At 52.1% G+C, this 18,012-nt stretch overlaps 1 protein-coding gene across 1 annotated transcript; it reads right to left on the bottom strand.

Annotated features, from left to right (window-relative positions):
• Window positions 1–1,398: 1,398 nt before the first annotated feature.
• ZNF783 (zinc finger protein 783) lies at window positions 1,399–16,785 on the bottom strand. Its single transcript, XM_061198147.1, has 7 exons — window positions 16,642–16,785; window positions 13,540–13,941; window positions 13,335–13,461; window positions 13,043–13,171; window positions 7,834–7,962; window positions 6,645–6,755; window positions 1,399–4,890 (listed from the first exon to the last, which is right to left on the bottom strand). Exons 1-7 carry the CDS (start codon window positions 16,663–16,665, stop codon window positions 4,049–4,051), a joined length of 1,764 nt encoding a protein of 587 aa, XP_061054130.1. The 5' UTR covers window positions 16,666–16,785; the 3' UTR covers window positions 1,399–4,048.
• Window positions 16,786–18,012: the final 1,227 nt, after the last annotated feature.

The raw sequence follows: 18,012 nt of genomic DNA, 5'->3' as shown, positions 1-18,012 counted from the left end.
ACAAAACAGCTTATCTCGCCACAGTGCCCTGTCACAGATCTGGCATCCAAGAATGTATCTAAAACCATCTCAAAGTTATGTCCACCAGGAGATGACTCCTCTGCCTTCAGAGACATAGAAAAATCTCATCTTGACAGTTCTTGTCACACAGGCCAGGGATGGCCTCAAACTTGAGCCTGAGACACTAACCAGAAGTCCTCTATGACGCAGACCCCCTCCTAGCAGCAATAGGAGGGACACCCTGGGGAATTTCAGAAAAGAGTGAGCAGGCACCCAAATACATTCTGATAGGAATCAGAGTTCAGACCTAGAAGAGCTTTACACGACCCTCACAGCCAGAGGCAAGACTGCTGACAGGAGGAAGCCAAGGGCCTAGACTGGAGTGGAAATAAGGTCACGAGACAATAGCACTGATCTTAGCTTGGGAAAGGGATGAGAATGGGGTCACGGTCTCCCTGAGATGATCATTTTAGGGGATGGCGGCTGGAAGACAGGTCCAGGAGGGGGGCCCTGGAGTGTCTCTGGAGTGAGGATGGTCACGGTCCATCCGCCGCACACACCCACCCTGAGCCCCTGAGCCGGGCCACAGAACGTCAGGCTGGCGGAAACCTCGGAAACATTGTGGTTTAGTCTATAGGCGAGCAAACCGGGGCCAAGAAAGGAGAAGGGATTTTATCGTGTGACCTCAGACAGCTCCCCTCAGGCCCTTCGGCCTCAAGCGTCTTTTTTCCTACACCCTCTACCCAGGTTGAGCCTCTCCAATTCCAGGAGGGGCGGGGTGAGGGCAGGACATCCTCTGTGAGTGTCGCCCTCACCGGAGACGGGCCGCCTCGGCCATGGCCCTGCACTGTCCGGCCGGGCCGGGGAGTCGCCGCCGCCGCCGCCGCCGCCGCCGCCGGGCGGCCCACGCAGGCCAGCCCCCGGCCGCTTGCAAGCTCTCCCGTGCTCTCGCGGCCGTCGGGCCGGGCTGCTCCGGACGCCCAGGAACGAAAGGACCCGGACGAGCAGCAGCAACGGAACCACGCGGGCCCGGAGCACGCTGCCGCGGGGCACCCTGCCTCAGGCCACGAGCTGGGCCCCACCCCGCCACCCGGAGGCTGCTCCCCATTGGCCAGACCGGGAAGCTCCGCCCCCGCCCCTTGCGCGGGCGACCCCGGCAGCCCGGAGCCTGTCCCCCATTGGCCGGCCCGGAGGCCCTGCCCCCGCGGCGTGCGCCAGGGCTCTGTGGGCGCGGGGCAGGGGTGGGCGCCAGTTCCGTGGGAGCGCCCGGCGCGAGGGCCGCTCTCAAGGGCGAATGCGGACCGGAGCTCGTGCCGAACAGCCCACCCACGTGGTGGGCGGGGACTTTCCGCACCGCCGCGGATTCCCAGAGAGCAGGAACCAGGTCACGTGCACGTATAGAGTCCAACATATTTATTTATTTTAAAATTTATTTATTTATGGCTGCGTTGGGTCTTCATTGCTGTGCACAGGCTTTCTTTAGTTGTGGTGAATAGGGCCTACTCCTCACTGCAGTGCGTGGGCTTTTCATTGCGGTGGCTTCCCTGGCTGTGGAGCACAGGCTCTAGGCACACGGGCTTCAGTAGTTGTGGCACACAGGCTTAGTTGCTCCGTGGCATATGGGATCTTCCTGGACCAGGGCTCGAACCCGTGTCCCCTGCATTGGCAGGCGGATTCTTAACCACTGCGCCACCAGGGAAGTCCCCAACATATTTATTGAGCACTGATGGGGCCACCAAGGTTCCACCACCGTCACAGTTCTTAAGGGCCTTTAACACCAGAACCCCAACTTTGCTTTACAAATGAGGAACCTGAGACCCAGAGCTGGGAGTGAGTCTGGGGTCAAACCAGGCTCCAGCCTCCCAGGTCACGCAGCCTCCGTTGACTCATTTTAGTGTGAAGAATGTCCTTTGAACACCTATTGAGTGCCAGGCAAACTCACAGGGCCTAGCCGGGAGCCTGGCACATTGAATGCTTTGGAAGGAGAGGAGCACCACTGCACAGTGATTGCTGCTTCTGTTAGAGTTTGTGTATTTACACAGGGCATTAAGCATTAGAAAAGCCTGGAAACTCTGAGCCCTGAGGCCTTCCAAGGAAACACCTGAGACTAGCTCTTGCAGCTGAGGGCTAAGCTCTCAGCAGCTTCACTAGCACCACATCCTGTCTGAGCACTTGCTGACAGCCCAGCCCTGACTGGGGGGCCCTGGCAAGGGCTGGGGGATACCAGAGCAGACAAACAGAACCTATGGCAGGGAAGGGTGGCACCTCTCCCAAGCCCAGAGGAGCTTGGCTGAGCGGTCACTGACGTGTATACTCTTGCCCCAGAGATGACAGCAATGTTTCCATCTGCCCCCAACCCTGTTCAGGACTTTAGGAGAGGTACGAGGGTCAGAGGGGGACAAGAGGAAGTGGCACAGCCAGGGACCCAGGCACCTGGAAGCAGGCCTGAACACTGGACACTTCACATAGTGCCAGATAAATAAGACAACAATCAGAAGTGCTGAGGACCCATCACTCCAGCTTCAAAATCACCCAGACCAAGGGCTGGTCTATAGGGAGCACCCAAAGTGGTGTGATTTAAGAGGCACAAGAAGCTAGCTGCCATCAAGACTTCTCCATGGGGCCCAATGCTATTGCCCGAACCTCCACAGTTTGAACCTCATTGCTTTGGTGAGAATTTGTTCCACTGAGGTACAAAAGGCTCCTGGGGGATATAGCCCAAAGGGAAAGTCTTACCTCACTCTGCACCCATGGGACCTTCCACTCACTCCAGAAAATAAAGGTCCTTCTTGAGTGATTCTGACTGGGAAGAGGGCTGGAGATCAACATGAAAGAGAAAGGGGGCCCTGAACTTGAAAGGAAGGTCGAAATCAGGCTTCCTATTTGTCCCGCTGCCTCTAAATCTATTATGACCCTGACAACTCTAAGGTGAGGTAGGATGCACTGGGGTCATTACCACCTTCGACAGACAAGTAACACGAGGATGGAGGTGGTTAAAAGATTCACCTAGATCTCCTGGCCTAACTCTGCCATGAGCCCCAAGTTCTAGAAGACAACCCCCTCCTTTAATGTGACAAATCAGGCCTGGCAACCCCACAGTCCATGTGGGCTGACCAGCCTCACTCAGACCAGGATCTTCCTCTCGGGAGGAACTTCCCGGGCCCGCTCTGTACCTGACCTTCCCCACCCCCCCAGGTGTCAGGTGGGGTCCAGTCCATGGAGCGTGCACACCCATGAACACTGAGACCTTGGGGGAAATGTCATCCACTCCAGGCTGCAGTTCCCCACTCTCAGCTGATTACCAAAGTCAATCATGGATGTGAACACCCACTGGGGAAAGGACCAGGAATACTGGGAATCAGTCTAGGCCAAAGAACACACACCTGGGAAGACACCTGGTTTCCAGGGCAGCAGCCAAGGCATCCCCATCAACAGGCATTCCCAGGCTGGACAGTCCCTCTGCCATCCCCACACACAAGGAGGTCGCAGAATAATCCCTACCCCTCAGGAGTTCTTGGTCCCCTTTACAACCACACACAATACTTACAGAAGCACTTAGAAAATCTCCATAAAAAAAAGTTTCAAAATAACAGTAGAAAACTCAAATTTCCAGTGCCTATTCTTCAGGCTGTCCACTCTGCTGTTTCTCGTGTTGACAGAAGGCCAAGACCTCTGTGTAGAAAGTCAAACCCCAGGCTCTCCGGGTCTCGAACACCCCCTACTAGAAAGGCCATGGCCTCTGGTCCTGTTGCCTGTCCATGGTACCCGTCAAAGGCCCCCACCAAAGCTTGGCATCCCCTAAGCCTTAGTGGCTCCTGTATAAGTCAGGAATGCAGAAAAGGCAGCAGAGTGACAAACTTAGGAAACTGAGGCATCTGGCACGCATACACTCTGTCATCAAAAAGGCCACTGCTTCCCATCTGAATGAAGGGAAAAAAGATCTCTCCAAAGCCATCCCAGAAGGAGGAACCAGCATCAGGCACAAGTGGAAAGGCTCCGCCGGTGGAGAGGTGGTCCTGCAGGAGGTGCCCCGCAGGCTCCTGCCCGGTCAGCCCTCCTCGGAGTGGCTGGGCCGTGCCAGCAGCGGGCTACCCAGGTGGGCGGGGGTGACCGGAACGTGCGGGCCGCCCTGGCCGCGCGCGTGCGTCTGCATGTGGACCGCCAGGTGGTGGTTGCGGTTGAAGGCGCGGCCGCACTCCGGGCACGGGTAGGGCCGCTCGCCCGTGTGGATGCGCTGGTGCCGGAAGAGGTCCGAGGGCCGGCGGAAGGCCTTGCCGCAGTAGGGGCAGGCGGGCCAGCCCTGGCTGTCGCCTGTGTGCAGGCGCTGGTGCAGCAGCAGGCTCTTCCGCTGCTGGAAGAAGCGCAGGCACTCGCTGCAGTGGTACACCTTGGCGGCCGCCGGCCTCCGCCCCACGAAGCAGCGGCGGCCCTCGGGCCCCTCTGGGAGCCAGCGGATGACGGGGCCGGGCACCACCACCTCCCCCGGCTCCAGTGCGGGGTGGGCACGTGCCCCGGCCCCGGAGGCCGAGCCGCCCCGGGCCTCGCCGCGCTGCTGCTCCTCCTCCGCGTGCGTCCGTTGGTGAATGGTCAGGTTGATCTTCAAGCGGAAGCTCTGTCCGCAGTCAGGGCAGGGGAAGGCCCGCTCTCGCCGGCGGGGGAGGATGCGAGGCGGCTCGCCCCCCGGCCCCGGTGCCCCCGGTGGCAGAGGGTCCCCTGCCCGCGCCCTGGGCACTGCCCCCGAGTGAAGCCGGCCGGAACCCCCGGTCCTGCTCCTGGGCCCTTTGGGGAGTCTACACTCTGGCTGGCTCGGGGACTCCCCCAGGTAGAGCTGCTCAGGCATCATCTCGTCCTCAGATTGTGCTTCCGTCTTGATGACCATACCGCCACCACCTGGCAAATGGAGTCTGCGTTGATTTCAAGCGGGCCACACCGGCCTGGCCCCCACCCGGGCCACAGACCCAGTCCTGGCCTCCCAGCGGCGGCGCGGCTCCAGCCACACCAGCCCCGCCCGCCCCCGCCTTCCCTGGGCCCCTCCTCCTCCCAGTGCTCCGGGCCAGAGCAGGGAAACACTGCTGCAAAACCAGGAGCTGGGGTCAGGGGTCAGACCGGGGAAGCAGATGGGGGGTAAAATGAAAGGCAGACAAAGGGAGGCCTACGTCCTGGGCCCTGAGGCATGCTGACCATGCGGGAGCCCCGAAGTTCTGACGACTTTAGTTCTGATCTATGGATAACGATGAGCCCTGCGGGCCATGACTGCCCCCAGATTAGTAAGAGGCTTTGGGCCTGGAGGTGGTGGGTGACTTAGCCCCCCTCAGAGCTACGCAGCCAAGTAACAAATCCACACCGAGCGTCCACCACCTGCCCGGCACCATGCTCTCAGGTGACAGAAAGCAGGCACGAGTCCTGGGCTTCGCGGCTGGGCCTCAGTGTGGGTCACACTTGACTCTGAGGCGGGGCTGAGGCAGCGACAGGTGGTCTCAGCAGCAGCTCCAGGGGTTCCTGTCGCTGAGGAGGCCGGTTCTGGCCTCAGAGCCCTGCCTGGAACCCGGCATTCTCCCACACCCTCCAGCTGCCGCTCACCTCTGGTTTCCTCTGGAGCCAGCCCCCCACCATCCCCCAGGATCCGGCAGCCTCAGCTGCTCAACGGTGACAGAGAACCTTGCCCGCTGCCTATTAGAATGAAAACCTTCAGCCCTCATTAGGCAACTTCCAAGGTCCAAGACAAGAGTGATTTCTATTCTTGCTGAAGCCTGAGCTTAAATCGCACGCCGGGAGGCCACTGAGGAAGACAGCCCTTAACTGGTGAACCTCCAGGGCAGCACCCGACAGCAAGACCTTGGGTTCTCTGCTCACCGCTCACCCAGTAATCCTCACAAATTAACTCATGGCAGAACTTTATTTCTATGTCAGAAATGACCCACTGTTTTTAATTTAGTCCTCCAGCTACAGAATCGTTAAGAGTCTAAGAATCATGTAAACTTTGAGGTAAAACCTTGTTGCATTGAAGAGGCCCCCATGGTGGTCCTGGGCTTAGAAATTAGTGAGGGTCTCAGGCCCTCTTCTGTGAAGGCCAAGGCTCCCAGATCTCTCCATCTGCAGCCCATCTGCAGCCACACCACAACCCCAAGGCGGGCCCAGATCTCATGCTTGCCTCCCACCGAAGCAGGTACCAGGATGGAATGGGAGGAGAGCTGAATCCCTTTCTATTGGGCCAAAATAGGCAATAATCGCTTTCTTTTTTCCTGCTTATCAGGATGTAAGCCTGGTTTATAGAAAACGCACAGACTCTAAGCAGGAAGAGCTAAATTTAAATCACAGGCCTCCACGCTCCAGCTGCAAGACGTGAGAGGCTGTGAGGCTGGGCCACTTCACAGGGTGGCTGTGAGGAGGCCACACCTGGTGGCAAACAGCTTGTTTTAAGCAGCACCTTTCCAGCCAGACCAGACCACGATGGGGGGAGAACAGGACCATAGGTGATCTGGGTCCCCAGAGCCCCAGGGAAGTAATACTTGGGGGGTGAGGGAGGGAGCCCTCAGGAGGAAACCCCTCACCAGGTCCATCATGCAACCCCTACCCACTCCCAAAGGGCCCCCGAGTTCCTCTGGGGCTCTGCTGTGGCCACGGAGCCTCTTCCCTTCACTCACCTGGCCCCATGCCGGGCAGGATGTCCCTGGGAGGGGAGGTGGGTGACTCCCCATCTGAAGATTCTTCCTCCCGTTTAACCGAGAACAAAACGCTAGTGCTGGCTAGTGGTCCTGTGAGAGAGAGTCCCATGAGGGCCTTTCCCAACAGCAGGCTCCCACAGGGAGACCCAGCCATTCCCTAGCAGGCCCAGGACACGCTCAAGCACCTGCGGCCCAGGAAGAGGGAGCGCCGGGTTCTGTCCCAAGGGTGGCAGGTGCCCCACCCCGCAGCCTCTGCTCAGAGGTGGGCGGAGACCAGGGAAGGCCACACCCCCAATTCCCATGCAGGTGGTGCTAACAACTGGCCCCTCTGCATCTGGGGGTCACCCTGATGGGCCTCAAAAGGACAGAGGGTTTGGGGAGGCCCCAGGGCACAGCACCAGGTTTGCAACAGAGCAAGGACAATGAGAAGGTCCTAGTCCTCTTACACACCGGCTGGGAAGGATGGACACAGGGAAGCGGGGATGGGGGTGTCACCTCCAATTGCAGGGGCCCATATTCAGTGGGGAAGATGCACAGAAGTAACTGGATAGAAAGCAACCCAGAGACTGAACAGTCGGGCCGGCAGGAGGGGGACACCAAGCCAGCACAGAGCAGTCTGGAGACAGAAAACAAGGCTCTGGGTTACCTGCCAAGTGCTATGCTAAATGCCCCCTGAATATACTCCATTTTTGTGACAGGATGGGCAAGAATTTCCTTTAAACAAAAGCAGAGAACACTGGAAGCGGTGACTGGAGCTTCACCGGTCTTCAGAAGAGGACACTCGCTGAGGAACACACATGCTGGCACTCTGCTAGGCATACGACACGTACTGCCCCATTAACGGGATTGTCTTAAGAACCCTGAAGAGACCCAATGTCCCCCTCCTGTGCCCTTCCCCTCACTCCAGCCCGATCAGTGTACCTGGCCCCCAACATACCTAAGTAACCCATACCTTTGCTTAGACTGTTTTCTCCTGCTGAAAATACCCTATGCTCCCAGCAAAATCTACCTCTAAGGCCTGTCTCAGGGGCCCCTTTTCCAGGAAGTCTGTCCAGCCTTGCCCGGCCCGGCCCAGCCCCCAGCCGTCTCCCCCCGCCTCGAGCTGCAGCACGTACGCTCAGTACCACCTGTCTGGTCCTGTGCACACGGCTGCCCAGTGCTCACTCACCGGTGCTCGTTTCAGGTGGGGTTACTCTTGTTTCTGAGTCTTGCTGGTGCTTGGAGGCCTGACCTTCTTTTGGCTCCTTCTGGGCAGGGCTGACTGGGCTGGAGACCTGCTCTGGGTATGGAGGAAGGCCTGGGGAATGCAAATCAGTGACACTACGGACAACGCAGAGGTCTCCCAGGAGCCTCTGGGGAGTGGCTAAATGCAGTCACCTGGAGCATCAGGTCAAACACAGGGTATGATAATTAAGTGAACTTTACTGATCGTCTAGTAACTAGATTCTAGACTAAAGCCTCCATGTCTGAGAAAAGGAAATGGTATATATAGCATGTTGTTATCCGATAGTACCACACAGGTCATGACACAGCAGGACCAAAGATCTGGCTTTTTAAGAACTCCTGGCTCAGAACATTTCAATGGTAGTTCCCAATCCCAAGTCCTCCACCAGGCTGGTATATAAAGATCCCCTGGGAAGCAACCCCAAGATTCTTATCAGTTAGTTCGGGGTAGGCCTAGGAAGTATGCATTTTTAAAAAGCTTCCTAGGGGAGGGGGCTTCCCTGGTGGTGCAGTGGTTGAGAGTTCGCCTACCAATGCAGGGGACGCGGATTCGAGGATTCAAGCCCTGGTCTGGGAGGATCCCACATGCCGCGGAGCAACTGCGCCCGTGCACCACAACTACTGAGCCTGCACTCCAGAGCCCACATGCCAAGAGCCCATGCTTGGCGACGAGAGAAGCCACTGCGATGAGAGGCCTGCACACCACAACGAAGAGTAGCCCCACTCGCCGCAACTGGAGAAGGCCCGCATACAGCAACGAAGACCCAACGCAGCCAAAAATAAATAAATAAATTTATTAAAAAAAAAAAGCTTCCTACGGGAAAAGACATGAATATTTCACAGAATAAAAAATTAAAACGGCCATAAACAAACAAAGCTACACTGTTACCATGGCCAGACAGACACTACAAGAAAACTACAGACCAATATCCCAATATGAACAAAATGCTAGCAAACCAAATTCAGCAGCATATTAAAAGGATTAAATATCATAACCAAGTGGAGTTTATTCCTGGAATGCAAGGATGGTTCTACATGTGAAACTGGATCAATGGAATACACCACATTAAGAGAATGAAGGGGGGGGAAAAAAACCACATGATCGTCTCAGCTGATGCAGAAAAAACATTTGACAAAATTCAACACCTTTTTATGAAAAAACTACTCAAAAAACTAAGAGTAGAAGGAAACTACCTCAATATAATAAAAGCCTTAATAAGGAAGGAAATTCTGACATATGCTACAACATAGATGAACCTTGATGATACTGTGCTAAGTGAAATAAGCCAGTCACAAAAAGACAAACAGTGTATGATTCCACTTATATGAAGTACTTAGGGTACTCAAATTCATAGAGACAGAAAGTAGAACTGTGGTTGCCGGGGACTGAGAAAAGGGGGGAGTGATATTGTTTGATGGGTACAGAATTTCAGTAAAAGAATAAAAGAGATGAATGGTGGTGATGGTTGCACAACATGGTGAATGTATTTAATATCACTGAACTGTATACTTATAAACAGTTAAAATGGTAAATTTTATGTTATATGTATTTGACTAAAATAAGAAAAAAAAAAGTGCTAATACACAGCACAATATAGATGAACCTTGAATACATTATGCTAAGTGAAAGAAGACAGACACAAAAGACCACATACTATATGATTCCATTTACATGACATGTCCAGAATAGGCAAATCTACAGAGTCAGAAAGCAGATTTGTTGTTGCTTATGGCTGGGGGGCTGGGAAGGGGTTCAGGGTGATAGCTGAAATATACAGAGCTTGTTTTTGAGGTGACAAAAATGTTATAAAATTGACTGTGGTGTTGGCTGCACTTATCTATGAATATGATAGAAAGCACTGAATTGTATACTTTAAATGAGTGAATTGTATGGTCTGTGAATTATTTCTAATAAATCTATTTTTTTTAACTACACTGAAGTACTTTCTTACCTATTATGCAGACAAAATTCCTACAAGTCTGACCACATTCTCTAGTGGCAAGGCTGTGGGGAAAGAGGCCCTCTTTCACAATGCTGATGGGAATGTAAATGATACAACCCCTATGGAGGGGGATTTGGTGATAAATTCTTTAAAAATTGCATATTCATTTACCTTTGACCCAGCAGTCCAGCTTCTGGGATCCTATCCCAAAGATACACTGACAAAAATATGAACTGATTTATGCACAAGATATTCCCTACAGCATTATTTATATCAGCAATATACTGGCTATTCCCCAAATAATCCATCAGTGAAGACTGGTTAAATAAACTATGGTATATCACACCATGGAACATTCCATATTCACACAAAAAATGAGGAAGATCTCTACATACTGCTATGAAGTATTTCAAAGACAAACAGTATGGGGGAATACAAAGGTATCTATGTATTACTGATATTTTCAAAAGGAAACACTGGAGTATAAACAAGAAGTTAATAAAAATGGTTATCTATAGGGAGAGGGAGGGGACAAGGGTGGAAATGAGACCTCCCTGAGTGTATCCTGTTAAATCATTTTGACTTTGCAACCATGTCTTACATGTTCAAAAAGTTAAACTAAATCAAAAGTAAAAAGAGCCATCGCTAAAAATCTAAAATTAAGCAGGGGCTTCCCTGGTGGCACAGTGGTTAAGAATCTGCCTGCAGGGGACACGGGTTCGAGCCCTGGTCTGGGAAGATCCCACATGCCACGGAGCAACTAAACCTGTGTGCCACAACTACTGAAGCCCGCGTGCCTAGAGCCCGTGCTCCGCAACAAGAGAAGCCACCGCAATGAGAAGCCCCCTCAATGAGAAGCCCGCGCACCGCGATGAAGAGTAGTCCCTGCTCGTTGCAGCTAGAGAAAGCCCGCACGCAGCAACGAAGACCCAACGCAGCCAAAAATAAATAAATAAAATAAATAAATAAATAAAAATAAATAAGTAAAATTAAGCAGAAACAAAAAAAACTTAACTGTATATCAAGTTGGTGGCATAACCACATAGAGAAAATAATTATTTCAAGCGACTTTAAAAGGCATTATTTTGTCTATTAAGTCCTGTATGAAATATGCATTCAGATGACAAAAAGAGCTGCAAAGAAATCTCAAATTTCAATTAGAAGTGTAATTGTTAGTAGTAATATTGACTCAATTATTTGAAATTATTTCCAAATTATTATTATTCCAAATAAGATATTATAGGATAATGAAATACTAAGATTTGGATATAAGATAACACAAATAAGTAATTATGCTAATATACTGAGGAATTTAAGATGTCCATGTAAAAGTGACATACTAGTATAAAATCAAAGGACATTAAATTTGAATTAGAAATATCATTACAAACTCATGATTTTTTTCTTCTCGAAAATACATATTTTCTGAGAAGGCTTAGAAGTAATGCCAAAAATTAGCAACTACTGGTACTCATACTGCAGTCTCTGAATACCATTCCTTATTGAAAGAAATAAAACTTCTTGGAGAAACTCTTATTCCAGGTCTGGGGAAGGAAATATACAAGATGAAACTAGAACATCTTATGCTGTCTGAACGCCACCAAAGTTACATCAAAATGACCTATAGGTCAACTTGAAGGGGCTCCCAAGAGCTAAAAATGGGACAACTTAAGCATGAAAATAATGGCTGCAAAGGACTGCATGTATAAAATACTCAACAATCTATGAAGTCATAATAATAATAAAAAAAGAAAAAGAAAGAAAAGCCCAAGTATTGGTCACCTTTGGAGGCGTCTAAGGAAGCAACTCTTCATTCTAAAAACTGATGAAGGGAAAGAATTAAGCACCTATCCTGCCTTTTCTGTTCAGACTATATTTCAAGGTAACTAAAAGAGTTAGTTAGGGAAATTATTCTTTATAAAAGAATTTCAGCTATTAGGTGCAAAAGTAATGACCAAATTTCACCATTTTGCAACCCCTAATAAAATAATGAATCCAGGAAACAATCTTCAATGGCTAATAAAATCATTAGGTGAAAAGTTGATGGGGAACTTTATAACAGAAGAATAAGGCTCACAATCAGAAAAAGAAAGGCAACTGGGTAAGACCTGAAGCCATAAGACTCCTAGTAGAAAACATAGGCGGTAAGCTCTCTGATATCAGTCTTGGCAACGATTTTTTGGATTTGACACCAAAAGCAAATATAAACAAGACAGAATACATCAAACTAAAAACCTTCTGCACAGCAAGGGAAACCATCAACAAAATGAAAATGCAACCTACTGAATGGGAGAAAATATTTGCAAGTCATACATCTGATAAGGGGTTAACATCCAAAATATATAAAGAACTTACACAACTCAACAGCAAAAAAAATCCAATTAAAAAATGGACAGAAGATCTGAATGGACATTTTTCCAAAGAAGACATACAGACGGACAACCGGCACATGAAAAGATGCTCAACATCACTAACCACCAGGGAAATGCAAATCGAAACCACAATGAGATATCACCTCACATCTGTTAGAATGGCTATTATCAAAAAGACAAGAAATGACAAGGATGTGGAGAAAAGGGAACCCTTGTACCCTGTTGGTGGGAATGTAATTTGGTGCAGCCACTATGGAAAACAGTATAGGGGTTCCTCAAAAAACTCAAAATAGAACTACCATATGATCCAGCAATCCCACTTCTAGGTATTCTTTCAAAGAAAACAGAAACACTAACTCAGAAAGATATCTGCACCCTGATGCTCACGGCAGCACTATTTATATACAATAGCCAAGATATGGAAACAACTGAAGTGTCCACTGATCGATGAATGGATAAATAAAATGTCACATACACATACAATGGAATATTATTCAGCCACAAAAAAGAATGAAATCTTGTCACTGGAGACAACCTTGACGACATTATGCTAAGTGAAATAAGTCAGAGAAAGACAAGCATTGTATGATCTCACTCATATGTGGAATCTATTAAAAACAAACAAAGAAACAAAAACGAGGTCATAGATACAGAGAACAGATTGGCGGTTGCCAGAGGTGAGGGGTGGAGGTAGGTGAAACGGGTGAAGGGGGCTAGGGCGCGGCCCACCCTGGGTTAAGGGCCTGCACTCCGTCCTGGCCTCACGGCTCGGAAGCGTGGAAGGCTGGGGACACGGATAGACTGTCCCCAGCCACGCCCCCATCTTGCCCCCACTCACCAGCGCCCAGCCTCCTTGGGCATGCGTCCTCTCTGTCACTCCCCTCCTCCCGGCCCCTCGGGCCTTCCGGGCAAGGCTCCTCTCCCCTCTCCATCCGGGTGAGGATGTCTGGTTTGGAGATGGCATAATCTGCACACAGAACAGAGGCAGCTGGGTCAGGACTGCACATCCGCCACTCAGTTACCCACGGAGATGCAGAGACCCCCAGAGGAACAGAAGCCAAAGCCAAGACCCAGACTGCAGGAGGCCCATCTGTGGACCGAGGCCCAGAGCGCCACCTACACAGCCTTACCCAGGGAGACCAGCGTCTCGTAGTTGCCCCGCATCACGTGCTTGTACAGCTCCTTCTGCCACTCATCCAGCTTGCCCCACTCCGGCTCAGAGAAGTACACGGCCACATCATCGAAGGTCACGGGCACCTGGAACCACAGTGTCACGCACGCTCACCCGCACGCTGACAGGCACGGGCTGTGCCACCCCCGGCGCCCAGGGCTTACCTTGGGGGCCTCGCCCTTGCTGCCTGGGGGCAGCCGCAGGATCCAGAAGTTCCTGTTCCTCAGAAGGTTCTCCACGTTCTCCAGCCGCCTCTGCAGCAGCCCGTACTCCTGCAGCAGGGTCCCCAGCACCGCCCACTTGCCCTCCATGTGGTTCCCGAACTCCACGGCCGTCTTCTCGCAGTCGGCCAGCTTCTTTTCGGCCTTCCCCGTCCGGCCCTCCAGAGTCAGCAGGCGGGTCAGGCAGGAATCCACCTTCTTCTCCAAGGCCTGGATGGCGGCCACCACCGTCCACAGCGTGATCTCCGTGGAGTAGAGGTATGAGCTCTTCTCAGCAGCCAGCTGAGGTGATGGAGAAGGCGTCGAAGGCCTTTCATCCCCTGTTTGCTTGTCCCTCTCTGGAGCCTGTCCACAAAAGAAAAGAGAGATGTTATCAGAATTAGCCAGTCAAAATGTCCATCTCTAAAAGAAACCTCAGAATGGCACCTGCCCAGGTGAAGCCCCATCTGGGATCCTGAGGACCAGTCAGGCAGCCGGGGGTGGGGAGGGGGGACATCCAGCCTCTAGGACAGGAAACACGGGCTGGACCAGGGTGTTAGCAAGTGGGAAACAGGAGGAAAGGCATGGCCCAAGCAGGAAAGCAGCTGTGGCCTCACACAGGTGACTTCCTTCCGGGTTTCAGTCTCCTCCTCCGAAACTCAGAAGCTCTGCAGTCAAACTACCCGAGTGCAGCTGGCAGCTCCACTACTCACGAGCTGGCTGACTTTGGCAAGGTTTGTTAAGCATTTCAACTTCAATCCCACATCTATAAAATGGGGGTAATAACGGTGCCTACATGATAGGATTGTGAGAATTAATGGTACAATCTTTGTAAAAAGTACTTAACAATGTCCAGCACGTGGCAAATACTCAATAAATGTGAGCCCTGTGTTGTTGATCATGAGGAAGATGTTGATGACGATGGTGGTTCTGGCTCAGGGATGCAGCAGTTCATATGGCCTTTTTCCTCCACCTCTTTCATTACAATGTCCTGCAGCATCTCGGAAAAGAGCTCCTGCGGTGCCTCAGCTTACCTTGGTGCGTGATGACAAGGTCTCAGTCCCAGTTCATCTCGCTAAAAGCCTTGTTGGAAAGGTGAATTGACACTTCATCCCTTCACTGCACTCATCCTCATGGTCAAATCACCATCAAGTCCTATCCGTGTAACTGCTGAAACTATCTCAAATCCATCCTCTTTTCTCCTTCTCTGCCGTGACTAGTCCAAGTCCCAACCATCTTTCCCCCAAACCACTCTAATCCTGCCCAGCTGGTTTCCCCAGTTCGCCCTTCTCCCCCCACAATACACTTTCCACAGGGTGATCAGTAATCTTTTAAATACACAGACTAGATCATTTTAGTCCCCGATCAACAGCTTCCCAGTGTACCCAGAATAAAACCTAAACTTCTTATCGTATCCCAGCCTACCTCCCTGACCTTATATCCTCCTGGGTATCAACTACACTCCAGCTACCCTGGTCTCCTTGGATTCGTGATGCACCCAGCTCTCTCCTCCACCTTTGTGTTAGCTCTTCCCACACCTCTCTGTACGCCTGGCTCCCTCTCGTATAAGGCTCCAGCTTAAACACTGCCTCAAAGAGACCTTCGCTGACTGACACATCTAACATAGGCCCCCTGCTAGTTCCTTCCTTCACAGCACTAATAATCTATGTTCGTGCCATGTGTATGCCTATGTTATGGTTTGCTTCCCCCATGAGAACGTAAGCTCCATGATGACATAAGCTTCTAAAAGACTGCCTCATTCATAGAAGACGCTCAATAAATACCTACTGAATGAGCGATTGACTAAACAATCTAACAACACATTCATTCAATAACAATTACTGAACATCTGTCATAGTAAAGGTGCAATGGGGATGCAGAAAAAAAATATGTGGTTCTTCCCTCTCCTGGAGAAAAGTTTTGTACAAAAATAGTCATAATAAATTAAATAACAGTGTGATACCATGGGCTAACGAAAGTTGAGAGCAAATCTGTCCTGTTTGAGGAGTTTCTTGGGATCTCAGGTGCTACAAGACAGCAGAGGAAAAGGGGCGGGTGGATAAGAATGGTCAGAAAGAGTACTGAGAAAGTGGCCCTGGGCTAAGTGGGAGCTGAAGAGGTCACTTGTCCCCCTACAGAAAGGCCTTCCTGGGGGCCATAAACCCCAAGAACTCCCATCCTCTTCTCCCCTGCACTCAGAGGACCCTTAAAAAAGCACACACCAAACTCACTAGTTAAAGAGGAGAGAAAAGTTCCTCCTTAAAAATCATCCACAATAATCAGCATCCAGAAAAATCACGGCTTCAAAAACTTTATTAAGATGTATTAATAATAGTAGATACCATTTATTGAGCTCTTTACAAATGTTTTTCGAGTATGTCAAAAAAGGACAGAAGATTATTTTCTCCGAATTGGACACACTGCACATTATCAGCCAACATTGTAACATCTGCTAAACTAATCTTAAAAAAAAAACAAACAACAACAAAAGCACCACACCTACAATCCCGCCAGTAAACAGCACTCAACACCTCTTAGGTGTCAGAAGAACACTTGGGCACCTTAAGGGGGGTGTAACTCCGGAGCCCCAGGTGGGCGTCAGGCTCTGGCCTCTACTAGGTGGGCGACTTCGGACCGCTCCCCGCCCAGAGCCCCAGACTTCGGTTGTCAGAACCGAATGGGGCCGACGCCCCTGCCCCCCCCCCCCCCCGCCTGCCTCCGGGGCCGCCGGACCTCCAGTGAGACAATGGACGGGGCGGGGAAACAGCCATTCGGTTCAAAGACGAGGGCTTGTCATCTTAAGTGCAACTAGAAAGCCCGGCCTGTCCCCCGACGTCAGGGCCGTCCGCCCGCCGCGCCCGGCCTCGCGTTTGGGCCGCCCGGCCGCTCGGCCTCAAAGCCCGGCCCGGACGAGGGCGGCCAGGCGGCACGAGCGGGCCCGAAGCGTGGGCCTGGGCGGAGGCGGCGCGCGGGCCGCTCGGGCCGCCCGGCCGAGACCCTCGCGGGCCCACGCGGCGGTGGAGTCGGCGGCCTGGCCGGGCTGGGCGTCCGCGCGGGGGCGCTTACCGGGGCAGGCGCCGCTTCGGCCATGGCTGCCCGCGTCCTTCTCTCGGCGGCTCTCCTCAGGCCCGGCCTGTCGGGCCCGGCGCGGCGCTGCGCGGCGCGGCGGCGGAGGCGGAGCTGAGCCGCCCAGCCTCGGAGCTCCTGCCGGGCGGCCGCGAGCTGCGTCCGAGCCACGTGCCCCGCCGGCCCTTTAAACAAGAGCTGCGCTCGCGGCCCGCCTCGAGGGCGCGCACAGCGCCCCCTGCAGCCGGAAGGACCGCACGCCCGCGGCCCGCGGCCTTCCGCGCCCACCCACCCCGGCGGCCGCGGGGGTCTCCCGGGGGGAGCGGGGTGCCCGCCCTCTCCTGGGCCGCGGGAGTCGACGCCGGGCCTCACGCGCCGCGGGGTCCTCCAGACGGGCTCCCGTCGGGCGGAGGCGACCCTCAGGCCTGGGCCGGGCGGCGCGGGCTACGAGCAGGGCCGGCACGGTGGGACCCTAACCCCTCTCCGGGGTGCTGGGGGAATCCAGCCAGGGAGCTAATAAAGGAAACGCGCAGGAAGCTTCGAAGCTTTGGGGGAAGAAGGTCAGTCATTGCCGGGTAATCTCAAGTGTATGCACTTGATTTGCCGTTTGAACACCTCTAATGGACCCAAAGTGACTATACATTTTGCCCGGGAAAAGCCATGGGGGTGGGAGGGATCGATAAGGGTTTTTAAACTTTATTAGTTTTCCAGAACAAATAGAAAGACCTCAGGAAAATTTTATTTCCTTAAAAAAAAAAAAGCCCCGCCTCCCTCCCCAAACCTCCCTTTGGGGACCCTGGGTCTCCTCCTCCTTCCCTGGGGCCCACCTTCCCAGCAGACACGCGGCTCAAGCATCCTCCGCAGAGTGCTCTGAAGCCCTCTTTGCCACGCCCAGTCTTCACTTGCCCATCAGCCACCAGCTGGGGATCCTCTGCAGCAAGAGTAAATCCATCACTAATTCAGGCCCTGAGGCATCTTGAATAAACGACTCAATCTAGGACCTATTTTCCTCATCTGCAACCCACGAGCCTTGCTCTGGAAAACCAGTTAATCACTGAATATAAAGTAAAATATTGCTGCATGCCATTTAACTTTTATTTTCTATCTTTTCTGCATTTCCCAATCATCTCACTCTTTGTCCAACAAGCCCGGAAATTCTTACCACTAGAAATTACTCTGCAGTTTTGTTTCTTTGTGTGTATGCTTTGTTTTTGTTTCTTAGTATTTTTCTCTTGGGAGGGAGGGAGAAAATGATCTGCCCATGTATTTGATCCAAGCAAAAGTGTGGTCAATCAATATAATAAGAACATAAATAAATTGATACCTTCTCCAAGTAAGGTGCACCCGTAGCATTTGGAGCAAGGTTAGGAA

The sequence above is a fragment of the Eubalaena glacialis genome, chromosome 8 (assembly GCF_028564815.1).
Source record: "Eubalaena glacialis isolate mEubGla1 chromosome 8, mEubGla1.1.hap2.+ XY, whole genome shotgun sequence".
NCBI classification, from domain to species: domain Eukaryota; kingdom Metazoa; phylum Chordata; class Mammalia; order Artiodactyla; family Balaenidae; genus Eubalaena; species Eubalaena glacialis.
The sequence above is the reverse complement of the archived record's forward strand: the minus strand, read 5'-3'. Positions and strand labels throughout refer to the sequence as shown.

Excerpts from the sequence above, each read along its gene's own strand:
- ZNF783 (XM_061198147.1), bottom strand. The coding sequence starts at position 16,665 with ATGGCCGAAGCGGCGCCTGCCCCG. Across the intron at positions 13,172-13,334 it reads CGAGACGCTGGTCTCCCTGG|ATTATGCCATCTCCAAACCA; the intron begins GTAAGGCTGTGT and ends TTCTGTGTGCAG. Across the intron at positions 7,963-13,042 it reads CCCAAGGAGGCTGGGCGCTG|GCCTTCCTCCATACCCAGAG; the intron begins GTGAGTGGGGGC and ends TGCATTCCCCAG.